This window comes from Aethalodelphis obliquidens, unplaced genomic scaffold (genome assembly GCF_003676395.1).
Source record: "Aethalodelphis obliquidens isolate GAN/ISIS:26980383/991018 unplaced genomic scaffold, ASM367639v1 scaffold61, whole genome shotgun sequence".
Classification (NCBI taxonomy): Eukaryota; Metazoa; Chordata; class Mammalia; order Artiodactyla; family Delphinidae; genus Aethalodelphis; species Aethalodelphis obliquidens.
In genome coordinates this window covers 4776579-4790071 of record NW_020838005.1, presented here as the reverse complement: position 1 = coordinate 4790071, position 13493 = coordinate 4776579, and the positions used below count along the sequence as shown (strand labels likewise).

Below are 13493 nucleotides of genomic sequence, written 5' to 3'. Positions count from 1 at the left end.
GTTTAAGCAGGTTCCAAATAAGGTCTACATATTACATTTGGTCCATGTGTCACTTAAGTTTTTTGGGTTTTTTTGATCCATAGGTTTCTTCTCTGCCCTCCTTTTTTTTCCCTTGCAATTTGTTTGTTATAGAAATCAGGTCATTTATCCTACAGACCTTCTCATCTTCTGGTTTTTGGGGACTGTACTCCCAGCATGTTCCTCTGTCTCCTGTACAAGTACCAGTCTTCAGATCTGGAGGCCTGAGTATGTAATGCTTAGGTACTTCCATCATGAAGCACATGGTTTCTGTTTGTCTCTCTTTTTGTGATGTTAGTGGCCATTGATGATCATTGCCTTAGTCCATTATTTTAGGCAAACTTTTTCTGGAAAGGGCTGAACAGCAAATACATTAGGCTTTGCAGGACATATCTCTGTCATAACTGCTCAACTCCAACACTGCAGCCTGAAAATCGCCATTGACCATATGTAAGAAGTAAGAGTGACTGTGTTTCAGTAAAACTTTATTTACAAAAACAGGCATGAGTCTGCATTGGCCTCTGGGCTGTAGTTTGTGGATCCCTACTTTGTCCTATTACATACGATAGTTTTAGAAAACAAATATTAGTGTTAATGCAAACAACAGGATTGCTGAAAACAGTTTAAAATTTTTTTGCCTGTGTTTTTGTCCTTAGGATATAGTCTACTAAGACTATTCAGACAAATTACTATGTTAAAGTCCCACGAAGTGATTCCTTTATGTGGGGTAATGCCACCAACTGGAGAGATAAGATCATTTGTTTCATTTTGTTTTTAGATTTTTGGGAATTTTCTTCCTTCATTTTATTTTATAATTTTGATATGGTTCCAAAGTCAGATACACAAAACAAAGTGTATTTGGAGAAGTCTAGCTTCTGTTCCGACCCCTCCATACTGTTCCCTGTTCCTGACTGGACCACAAAGGAATCCTGCTGATAGGTAACTAGTTTTCAAAATGTCGTGGTGCAGTCCTTCCATTTAAAAATATATAAACAAATACACACACACACACACACACACACCCCTTTCTGAAAGAAATGGTGTCACACAATACATACCACTTTATCCCCCTTTCTTTTTTCATGTAACAATATATCCTGGAGATCACTCCACAGTTATATAAAGAAATATTCTGCCTTCCTTTTTACAATTCACAGTCCTCCATTGTGTGGATGTGTCAGGGTTTATTGTACCCATTCTCTATTGATAGATATTTGGCTTGTTTCCAGCTGAGTGAAGACAGTCTTTTAAACCACAGGTACAACAAAATCAAATGTACAAACAGCTATGCCAACCACCAAAGCTTTAAAATGATATTTATAATTATTCCAATGCTTTCCAATTTACAGAAGAAGGAAAAGACACGAAATGACCCCAGATTTCAACCGACAGTCACGTGATAAGAAAAATAAATCACAGGACAGATCTAAACTAGGAAAAGCACAGTCACTGGTAAGTATTTCTTACAAAAGATTCCCCAACATAATGTTAATGATAATTGCTGGATCTCTAATCCTATTTGCAGGATTGAATTTGGTGTTTTTGTTTGTTTTAATTTAAAAAAAATTTTATTTATTTATTTATTTGGCTGTGTCAGGTGTAGGTTGCAGCATACAGGGTCTTTGTTGCGGCCTGCAGGATCTTTCGTTGCAGCGTGTGGGCTCAGAAGTTGCTGCGCGCAGGCTTAGTTGCCCTGGGGCATGTGGGATCTTAGCTCCCCAACCAGGGATCGAACCCGCGTCCCAGGCATTGGAAGGCGGATTCTTAACCACTGGACCACCAGGGAAGTCCCCCAATTTTTTTTTTTTTTTAATCAGAATCATCAAGTGGTGGTTTAAATCCTAGTCTCTGACACTGACTGACTAGCTGTGTGACCTTGAAGATGCCCTTTATTTTCTCTCTCTGAGCCTCTGTTTTCCCACCTGTTTAAAAAAAAAAGAGAGAGAAAAGCTTGGATGAACTGATGTGTATGAATCTGCTTTGAAAACTGTACAGTATAAAGGGAGCATTATTATCATTGGTTCTTTCTTCTTCTGTGAGTCCTTTGGGGTGGGGGGAGGAGAGCCTATAGAAATTTCTCTATAGAAATTACTTATCTGTAGAGTGAAGGTTCCACTAATCTAAGAAAAAGGCATGATTTCCATAGCTTTCCTGCCACCAATGGAACATGATTATAAAAGTGCATTTCAAATAACTTCAGAAAAAATGAATTAAGAATTTTCTTTTCTTTCCCTAATTAAAAAATAGCTAATTGACTACCTAATAAAAGTCAGTGATTATGACTAGGGAGCATTATTATTTCATAGCAGACTTTCCCAAATTGTGGTTCTGTACCCCCAATAGATCCCTTTCAGCACATATGAGAATCTTTAGAGCAGAGTTGAAGGGAATAAGGGTGGAATAAACAGTTTCTATTAGTAGTAAACATTTAGAAAAAGGCTGCGGATACACACTCAAGGAAAATTAATATAAAATGGGTGTCATTTGGGAGAGGAATAAGTGTGTACTCGTGAATAAATCACTTTTATAGTTCTCCTTTAAAGCTCAATTACTTTCTGTTTAAATGTATTTTCAAGTGTTATGTTCCAAAAAGAGAGATGAGCTTTTTAAGATAGGGTAGTCTGTATTCTGAGGAGCCAGTGTTGTTGGACTGGGTGAGGCTTATCACAGACATATGTACAGATGCCCAAGGGAATGGGGAAGCTTAAAATAGAGCAGTAAAATTGTCAGTGAAAACCATTAATTGAGAAAAATAACTTTATGAGGCTTATCACCCAAGCCATTCAGGCATGCTTCTGCCTAGTTCCCTGGCCCCTCCTAGGCCAGCAGTAGAAGACATATCTGGGGGAGAACAGGGAATTTGAAGGAAGATAAAAGTTGGTGATGTATGCTTACAAATTATCAGCACAATCGAAGCTTTCTCTGGCTTAATAAAAACAAAACAAAAATCAAAGGCTAAACAGAAACCTTCCCTCTGGGTTTTTGATGTTTACCATCTGGCACACACTAGCAGGCCTTGCTTAAGTGAAAATAGTCACTAAATTAACAACTTCAAAAATTGTGCTAATTAAAGCTGAAAGGGAAGCCAGGGCAAATTAAACAATGATGGAGAACCATTAAGCTATTAATAAGTGAAGTGTACAATTGTATCGATCTACTTGTATTGTTTCTGTAAATATGCTAATTAGAATCACTATTTCTGGGGACTTCCCTGCTGGTCCAGTAGTTAAGGCTCCGCACTTCCTCTGCAGGGGGCGCGGGTTCGATCTGTGGCCGGGGAACTAAGATCCCACATGCCTCATGGCGAGGCCAAAAAAGAAAAAGAAAAAAAGGGTTAAAAAAAAAAAGAGAGAATCCCTGTTTCTGCTTAGTTCTGAGGAGCACAAGGCATAATTAAACCCTCCAAAAGTGAGCTAGGATTTTTGACTCTGTAATGGTGTCCGCGATAAGCCTGCTGTTTGGACCACAGGCTGCAGGTGGCTAAGGCCCCCTCCCCCCGAGGTGCCAGTTTGCCCCACTGCCCACCACATCCCTCAGAGGAAAAGAGCAACCTCCTAGATGAGGCAAGGTGATTGTGAAAATGAAGAAGTAGTGGCAGTGGGGCCTGAGAGGAGAGGAAATCGGTATTGAGGAAATTCAATTAGGGGACATAAGAAAAGTAGGGAGTAAATAAAACTCCAACAAGTGCAGCTGTAGAGAGAGTGTGGTAGACACAGCCTGGGTGTCATTGCAGTGGAGAAAATCCCGTATTCATTAGATAGAAAATCCTTGCATCATTTAGACAGGTTTATATAGGAAGATTCAGGAGGAACTCGAGAAACAGGTGACTAGGCAAACTTAGGGGAACACGTTATAAAGCCAGGATGAGAAGGACAGATCACCAAAGCCCAGGAAGGACCTGAGGCCTGAACACTGGAGTATTCCTTGCCCCTCTAAGTGGCAAAGGGGTATGTGATACTTGGAGAAGTTAAAGCTTTGTGAAATGGAAGGGTTGGGGACTTCCCTGGTGGCGCAGTGGTTAAAAATCCACCTGCCAATGCAGGGGACACGGGTTCCAGCCCTGGTCCAGGAAGATCCCACACGCCGTGGAGCAACTAAGCCCTTGCCCCACAACTACTGAGCCTGCGCTCTAGAGCCCACGAGCCACAACTACTGAAGCCCGTGCGCCTAGAGCCCGTACTCCGCAACAAGAGAAGCCCCCCACTAGCCACAACTGGAGAAAGCCCGTGTGCAGCAACGAAGACCCAACGCAGCCAAAAATAAATAAATAAATGTATTTTTTTTAAAAAAATGAAAGAGTTGGAAGGAAAAAAGAAAAGCGCGGATGTAAAGTACAAAGAATATTCCTTAGGCCATCTCTCCAGGGCGTGGCTGTCAGGCCACTGAGACATTTTCACTTTTTGCCTGTCATTACTTAGAGCCTTCAAATGTGAGAGTTCTGCCCCATATCGGAAACATTCTCCAGGAAACAGTTTCAAATCCACGTATATTGCTGTGAGTTGGTGATGTTTTCTATTATCATCAGGTTTGCGTTCTCAAAGCCTGCCCCTCACAAGGGTACCTGATTTCCCTTTTTTTTAAAAAAAAAAAAAAAGTTTATTTATTTATTTTTGGCTGTGTTGGGTCTTCGTTTCTGTGCGAGGGCTTTCTCCAGTTGCGGAGAGCAGAGGCCACTCTTCATCACGGTACGTGGGCCTCTCACTGTCACGGCCTCTCCCGTTGTGGAGCACAGGCTCCAGATGCGCAGGCTCAGTAGTTGTGGCTCACAGGCTTAGTTGCTCCGCGGCATGTGGGATCCTCCCAGACCAGGGCTCGAACCCGTGTCCCCTGCATTGGCAGGCAGATTCTTAACCACTGCGCCACCAGGGAAGACCCTGATTTCCCTTTTAATTCTAGCACTGCCTCATCATAGCTGCTTCATTGAACCACCTTTTAGAGTGAATCACTGATAGAAGATGGGAATAAAGCCTAGATCCGATCACTAATGCTTTGTAATTTTGAAGGTGGTTTATTAAAATTATATAAATATCAGGAAATGCCCATTACCATTAGTTATTATAACAAAATTCCATACAGAACAAAGCAATGAAAAAATATAAACACCACAGGACAGCCGGGTATCATCTTAAACTTCAGAGATTTTCCGATCTTGTGTAAAGACGTGAAAAAAATTTTTTTGTTAAATCTTAACAGCTGACCCCATGATTCCTCTTTGGGAAGGGGAAGGAGGGAGCTGTCTCCCTGGGGGAAAGCCGCTGAGGGGCTTGTAGGGAGGGATGACACCTCGAGGGCTTGGATGCTGCAGGCACCTGGGCTCCAGAGGAGGAAAGCCTGCCGAGGCTGGAGATTAGAGGAAGACTTCGTTGCTTCTGCTCCTGCAAAGGGAGTGGAGGGGGAGCAGAGAGAGGGGAGGAGAGAGATAAGACCAGGAAAGAGAAGCCAGCCTGATGGAGAGAAGCTGAGACAGGGAAGGGGAGAGGGGCCAGGTTAGTGTTGGATAGTAACCCATCCATTCCCATCAAATTTATTCCCTATTACTGGGATGTAAACCCCGCCTTCCATCTCTCTAGTAAATTCTACTCAATTTACACATGGAAGCAAGGTCTCAAAAGTCTAGAAACCGGGGACTTTCCTGGTCGTCTAGTGGTTAGGACTCCACACTTCCACTGCCAGGGGCACGGGTTCGATATCCCTGGTCGGGGAACTAGGATTCTGCATGCCGTGTGGCACGGCCATAAGAAAAGGGGGTGGGGGGTGGGGGGTGGGCAAGAATGGAAACAGGGGAAGAAGTTAGGAGAGATGCTGGTAGCTCAGACCAGCATGTTAGCGGTGGTATTGGTGAGGAGTGATCATATTCTGCATTGTGGTAGATTGGATGTGGCATGTGAAGAAAAGAGGAATAAAGGATGACTTCACTTTCTAATATTAGAAAGAAAAAAAAGAAGTCTAGAAACCTAGAAAGCCCTTCAGGACAATTCACAAAAACCAAGGGGGTGAGCTTTGGTCTTCCCAGGGCCTGGAATTGGGACCCCAGGGACCCCAGCTGATATCTTGTTTCTCGTCTGTTTTTGTTTTTCTTTTTTCTACCAAGTTAAGTATAAAAACAACTACCTTTTTGTCTCACACTCAACGGAGGTTAGAAGTCCTCACTTTCTAGGTTCTGATCTGGCCAAGAATTTCAGAAAGCTTGCTATTCACAGCATTCAGCTAAACACAAGTAACAAAAGCCTCTAATTGCCGGTTTACTGTTAATTGCTTTAGATAAGACCTTATCTTTTCCTGTGCTTTGCTAGCTCCAGCCTCTGCAGTTACCTTCTTGACCTCTTTCCAGGATAACCTGATTCTTAGTGTCTTGATAGTTTTGGGGTTTTTTTTAGGCATACTTTACAAAACATTTAATTCACCCATTTCAAGTGTGCAATTCAATAACTTTTAGTGAAATTAGCAAGTTGTGTATCCATCAACATAAATCAGTTTTAAAACATTTCATTTTAAAACCCCAATAAGATCCCTTATGCCTATTTACTCTTTTTCTTTTTAACATCTTTATTGGAGTATAATTGCTGTACATTGTTGTGTTAGTGTCTGCTGTATAACAAAGTGAATCAGCTACATGTATACATATATCCCCATATCCCCTCCCTCTTGCGTCTTCCTCCCACCCTCCCTATCCCACCCCTCTAGGTGGTCACAAAGCACCGAGCTGATCTCCCTGTGCTATGTGGCTGCTTCCCACTAGCTATCTATTTTACGTTTGGTAGTGTATATATGTGCATGCCACTCTCTCACTTTGCCACAGCTTACCCTTCCCCCTCCCTGTGTCCTCAAGTCCATACTCTATGTCTGCATCTTTACTCCTATCCTGCCCCTAGGTTCATCAGAACCACTTTTTTTTTCTAGATTCCATATATATGTGTTAGCATACAGTATTTGTTTTTCTCTTTCTGACTTACTTCACTCTGTATGACAGACTCTAGGTCCATCCACCTCACTACAAATAGTTCAGTTTCATTTCTTTTTATGGCTGAGTAATAGTCCATTGCATATATGTGCCACATCTTCTTTATCCATTCATCTGTCGATGGACACTTAGGTTGCTTCCGTGTCCTGGCTATTGTAAATAGTGCTGCAATGAACATTGTGGTACATGACGCTTTTTGAATTATGGTTTTCTCAGGGTATATGCCCAGTAGTGGGATTGCTGGGTCATATGATAGTTCTATTTTTAGTTTTTTAAGGGACCTCCATATTTTTCTCCATAGTGGCTGTATCAATTTACTTTCCCACCAACAGTGCAAGACGGTTCCCTTTTCTCCACACCCTCTCCACCATTTATTGTTTGTAGATTTTTTGATGATGGTCATTCTGACCAGTGTGAAGTGATACATCATTGTAGTTTTGATTTGTATTTCTCTAATCACATAATGATTAGTGACGTTGAGCATCCTTTCATGTGTGTGTTGGCAATCTGTATATCTTCTTTGGAAAAATGTGTATTTAGGTCTTCTGCCCATTTTTGGATTGGGTTGTTTGTTTTTTTGATATTGAACTGCATGAGCTGCTTGTATATTTTGGAGATTAATCCTTTGTCAGCTGCTTCGTTTGCAAATATTTTCTCCCATTCTGAAGGTTGTCTTTTCGTCTTGTTTATGGTTTCCTTTGCTGTGCAAAAGCTTTTAAGTTTCATTAGGTCCCATTTGTTTACTTTTGTTTTCATTTCCATTTCTCTGGGAGGTGGGTCAAAAAGGATCTTACTGTGATTTATGTCATAGACTATTCTGCCTATGTTTTCCTCTAAGAGTTTGATAGTGTCTGGCCTTACATTTAGGTCTTTAATCCACTTTGAGTTTATTTTTGTATACGGTATTAGGGAGTGTTCTAGTTTCATTCTTTTACATGTTGCTGTCCAGTTTTCCCAGCACCACTTATTGAACAGGCTGTCTTTTCTCCACTGTATATTCTTGCCTCCTTTATCAAAGATAAGGTGACCATATGTGCGTGGGTTTATCTCTGGGCTTTCTATCCTGTTCCATTGATCTATATTTCTATTTTTGTGCCAGTACCTTACTGTCTTGATTACTGTAGTTTTGTAGTATAGTCTGAAGTCATGGAGCCTGATTCCTCCAGCTCAATTTTTCTTTCTCAAGATTGTTTTGGCTCTTCAGGGTCTTTTGTGTTTCCATACAAATTGTGAAATTTTTCTAGTTCTGTGAAAAATGCCATTGGTCATTTGACAGGGATTGCATTGAATCTGTCGATATCTTTGGGTAGTATAGTCATTTTCACAATGTTGATTCTTCCAATCCAAGAACATTATATATCTCTCCATCTGTTTGTGTCGTCTTTAATTTCTTTCATTGGTATCTTATAGTTTTTTGCATACAGGTCTTTTGTCTCCTTAGGTAGGTTTATTCCTAGGTATTTTATTCTTTTTGTTGCAGTGGTAAATGGGAGTGTTTCCATAATTTCTCTTCCAGATTTTTCATCATTAGTGTATAGGAATGCAACAGATTTCTGTGCATTAATTTTGTATCCTGCTACTCTACCAAATTCATTGATTAGCTCTAGTAGTTTTCTGGTAGCATCTTTAGGATTCTCTATGTATAGTATCATGTCATCTGCAAACAGTGACAGTTTTACTTCTTCTTTTCCAATTTGGATTCCTTTTATTTCTTTTTCTTCTCTGATTGCTGTGGTTAAAACTTCCAAAACTATGTTGAATAATAGTGGTGAGAGTGGGCAACCTTGTCTTGTTCCTGATCTTGGAGGAAATGGTTTCAGTTTTTCACCATTGAGAACAATGTTGGCTGTGGGTTTGATATAGATGGCCTTTATCATGTTGAGGTAGGTTCCCTCTATGCCTACTTTCTGGAGAGTTTTTATCATAAATGGGTGTTGAATTTTGTGGAAAGCTTTTTCTGCATCTACTGAGATTATCATATGGTTTTCATCCTTCATTTTGTTAATATGGTATATCACATTGATTGATTTGCATATAGTGAAGAATCCTTGCATTCCTGGGATAAACCCCACTTGATCATGGTGTATGATCCTTAATGCTTTGGTAAGCTTTCTCACTTTTTCATCCCTGTCTGGGTCAAAAGAGGAGGAAAAGGGAATATTCTCTGAAGTGATTCCTGGTTCATGTCATGGAAAGAATAATGGTTTAAGAATCAGGACACCCAGGTTTCTAGCCTCAGCTCTACTGTTAATTAGCAGTCACTCAAGCTATTTGAGTTTTCATTTCCCCATTTATAAGTTTGAATTACATCTTTAAAGTCCATTCCAGGCTAAAGTCTGGATCTGTGGACCCCCATAGTTTCCTACCACATTTACTCTCTGCTCTCTCCTTATACCAAAAAAGAAGCCAGTATATTCATGAATTCTGATTGTAAACCAATAAAAACTGGTTTCTGTCTTCCATCTTTCTCTTTGAACTTTAGAAAACTTAATTAATTACAACAGAAGAATTTACAAAACACAGTTTATGCAGTGGCTTCCTTGCAGGCAATCTTTAATAGATTCCTTTCAAATTCTGACGAAACCCCCAGGTATTCGTTTTATAACGTCTGTTTGGTTTGGATGTGCAGAGGTAAAAATATCTAAAGGAGAGATTTTTATTTATTTAGTTCAGTGAAATTCCTGAGAATTCCATTTGGAAGGAAGAATGAGAAAGAGTATGGGCTTTGCGGTCTGAGAGACCTGGGCTTTTTTACTTAACAGCGCAACTTTGGATAAGTTACTTAAGCTCTCTGAGCCTCAGTTTCTTCATCTATAAAATGGGAATAATGATACCTCCCTTGCAGGACTGTGGTGAGGACTAAATGCCGCCAGGTATATATTAAGTACTCAATACATGTTCGTGTTCTCCCCCATTAAATACCGTCTTATTTTTCACTTTGCTGAACAAGAGCACAGCCTAGGGACTGAAACAGCCTAGGTTCAATGCCTGATCTCACAGTCTTAGCAGCTCAGTGATTTGGGCCCAATTGTTAGCAATCTCAGAGGCTCTGTTTCCTCGTCTGTAGAATGGAGTTAGTAACAACAGTGCTCAGCTCAGAGTAAGCTTCAGTAACTAGCAGAAGCTGTCGGAATCACACCAAATCATCATGGAGACAGGAGGGACCAGTGAGAGTGCTGACGGTGAGCAGCTGCTGAGACGCTGCTGAGCGGTCAGCCACGTGGCCAGGAGGAGGCTCCAACCTGTGGAATAAGCTTTGTTTCTCGCTTTTACCTTTACTTTCCCCACTTTTCTTTGTCTTCTTTCTCACAGTTTCCTCTGTGTAGAAAATAGTTGCAGCCAGAGCTATAGGAAATGTAAGCCATATATTTTCTTTTCCTGCCTGGCCTCCATAACATCTTCTGCCTGCTCGTTACTCCTCATCAGTGTGGGGTTTTTTTTTGTTTTGTTTTTTGCTTTTTTATTTAGCTGCGCCAGGTCTTAGTTGTGGCACGCGGGATCTTTAGTTACGGCATGCAGGCTCTAGTTTCTTGACCAGGGATCGAACCTGGGCCCTTTGCATTGGGAGAGCAGAGTCTTAACCACTGGACCACCCGGGAAGTCCCCAGTGTTGGGTTTTTGATTCCACGCTCCCAGATGGAATAGCGTGTGTTAAACTCAGCGCTGTGAATTCTGTCTTGTGCGGCTGCGCTGCCTACTAACTACAATATGGGCTTTTGTTAATTTCTGATACCTTCAAGACCAAAAGGCTTCATTGCTAAGAATCCTGGGGGCAAAATTAACTCTCAGGAAGGGCCACTGCTTAGAGTCTTTGCATTTCTCCTTTGCCTCTGAAGGAGCATAGTTTACTTGTTCTGTCTTGTAGCCTCTTGTTTGATCATGCTACCCATAATAAATTACCCTGGCATTTCCAACAGGAGTGATTCTACCTGCTTCTCTTGCCCTGGGGCCAAATGGCTGCTTCTTTTTACTGAAGAGTTAAGCACAAAGTATTTGACAAAAATGAGCTTCTCTTGAGGATCTACCAGAAAAGAAGAACCGTGTTTATGAGTTATGTGATATTTTTAGTTATATACATATTAGTTATGATGGGTATTGTAATCACTGTTATTACTGGGGTTTAAAATATATATGTGTATATGTGGTGTATATGTATGTGCACGTGTAAAACATTTTGTAATACAGTATTTTACCACAAACTACAGTAGAAGCCAATATTCTACGACATGGATGTTTTGAAATATGAATACATGATCCCTACTAACAAACAACCATTGGAATGCGTTGGAGCACATCCCTACTTTATGCCACCTACTTGGGAGGCTGAATGGCACCATCACATAATCTTGGATTGATTTATTTATTATTTTTTTAATTTTTTGGCCACGCTGTGCAGCCTGTGGGATCTTAGTTCCCCCACCAGGGATCGAACCCGCGCCCCCTGCAGTGGAAGCATGGAGTCTTAACCACTGGCCCACCAGGGAAGTCTCACAAAATCATGGATTTAAGTTTCAAAACCCTGGCTAGAATTTTCTGCCTAGCCTTCCTCCACAGCTGACAGTTTCACCCCGAGTTAAAGACAAACCAAGAACAAAGACAGGCCTGGGGCTTCTTTAAAGCTGTGTTGATTATTTCTCACTCACACCTTCCTCTATTTCTCATAGAAGCAGAGTAAGCTAGGAGGAAAAGAGAGCACCCTCTTCGTCGGTGTCACCTGGAGGGGTGATCAGACCGTCCGGGCAGCCTTCTGGGCTCGTAGGCAGACAGAGGACAGCAGGGGTCCTCTGCACAGAATCCCCAGATGGTAAAGTCCCGGAAGCAGCTCCATCCTGGGGGTGAAGCATTCACTCAGCTGAAGCCAGGATGAACAGTCACCCCGCTTAGACTCTCCTCCTGGAAGGAAACCCTTCTGGGGCAGGGTCCTCCCCAGACATCTTCATCCCCACCAGTGGCCGTTACTTGTCACTCAGCTCCCAGCCTACGCTTAGGCCATTTACAGGGGTGAGTCGAAGCTGTGTTTATATGACTAAAATGAAAAACTCCTGATTTTATGACTTTCAAACGCAATAATCCATATTTACATACAGTATTACCACATCACCCCTGAACTGGGAGTCATCATAAAGTGCTGAGGGTAGATTTTTTTTTTAAGTCCTTATTGAATTTGTTACAATATTGCTTCTGCTTTCTGTTTTGGTTTTTTGGCCCCGAGGCATGTGGGATCTTAATTCACCGACCAAGAATCGAACTCGCGCCCCCTGCAATGGAAGTGCAGAGTCTTAACCACTGGACCGCCAGAGAAGTCCTTTTTTAGCTTTTTATTACCACATCACAGGCTTGGGAAGATTAAATGAAGTAATATAATGCCCAGCAGCCAGATATTTGCAATTATTATTGTTGTTGGTGGTGGTGTTTCTAGAAGAGTGATTGGCACCCTACAGGGCTATCACTGTTGTGATTCTATTTATCTGTTTTCCATATCCATCTACAGTACTCCTTTTTTGCCGTACGCGGGCCTCTCACTGTTATGGCCTCTCCCGTTGTGGAGCACAGGCTCCGGACGCGCAGGCTCGGCAGCCATGGCTCACGGGCCCAGCCGCTCCGCGGCATGTGGGATCTTCCCGGACCGGGGCACTAACTCGTGTCCCCTGCATCGGCAGGCGGACTCTCAACCACTGCACCACCAGGGAAGCCCCACCTACAGTACTCCTTTACCTGATCTATTCTCTTAAGGGATCCATGGGTTTATCGAATGGTGTTGTTTGTATCAGTGATCATTTGCAAATGTCTGCAAATAACATAAATGGAGAACAAAAAAAAATTCAACTGGGGAGCGACAGACACAGGTCTATAGTATACACACTGGTATGCAGATTTTCCCTGTAACAGCCCTTCTTGGGCCTTAGCCTCCTGAGGAGCCCCCCTCTTTCTGGGGTCACTCAGCCTCAGTAGCCTGTTGCCTTTCTCACTCCCTTCTCTGTGCCCAATAAAATGACATCCAGCCGGAAGATAGGAATTTTCTCTCCCTGCTTCATATTTCCCCTGCAAGGTGGTTTCAGCCATTGCCCTGAAATGAAAGAGAAGGAGAAGTCATTCATATGTGTATTCATTTATCCACCAAGTATCTTACAGCCACTGGAGGGAGCTCGAGGGATGTGTGACCCTAACAAGACCCAGTCGTGCCCTCGTGCCCTCGAGGGACTTAACAGGCTGAGGGGCAGGCTCCAGCCGCGTAGGGATGACTCCTGGGTATCTGGATTGGGCGATTGTGTAAAGGTTCATGCCATCTCCTACTGAGACTGGACATGCTTGGTGTGAAGTACCTATGGGACGACAAGTAGGCGCATTGAGAAGGGAGCTGAATGTATGAGTCAAGAGCTTGGCGGGGAGAGCAGGGCGAGAGATATAAATCCAGCAGTTGAAGATTTAGGCACTGATTGCCCAGGAAGTGGGCTAAGAAAAGAACCCCAGAGAGTTCTGATGTGTGAAGCATGGCTTTCCATGCATCTTCTCC

General features: G+C 42.2%; 1 protein-coding gene across 3 annotated transcripts in view; it reads left to right on the top strand.

Moving 5' to 3' along the window:
- Positions 1 to 13493, top strand: part of FBXO16 (F-box protein 16) — a 55767-nt gene that overhangs the window by 36083 nt on the left and 6191 nt on the right. Inside the window, exons 7-8 of one of the 3 annotated variants that reach the window (XM_027087943.1) lie at positions 1368 to 1470; positions 11644 to 12489. In XM_027087943.1, the coding sequence (XP_026943744.1) occupies positions 1368 to 1470; positions 11644 to 11787 (247 nt within the window). In that variant the 3' untranslated portion in view covers positions 11788 to 12489. Of the gene's footprint in view, positions 1 to 1367; positions 1471 to 10896; positions 11617 to 11643; positions 12490 to 13493 lie in introns of those variants that run through there. The other 2 variants (XM_027087944.1, XM_027087942.1) reach the window with 2 other exon arrangements.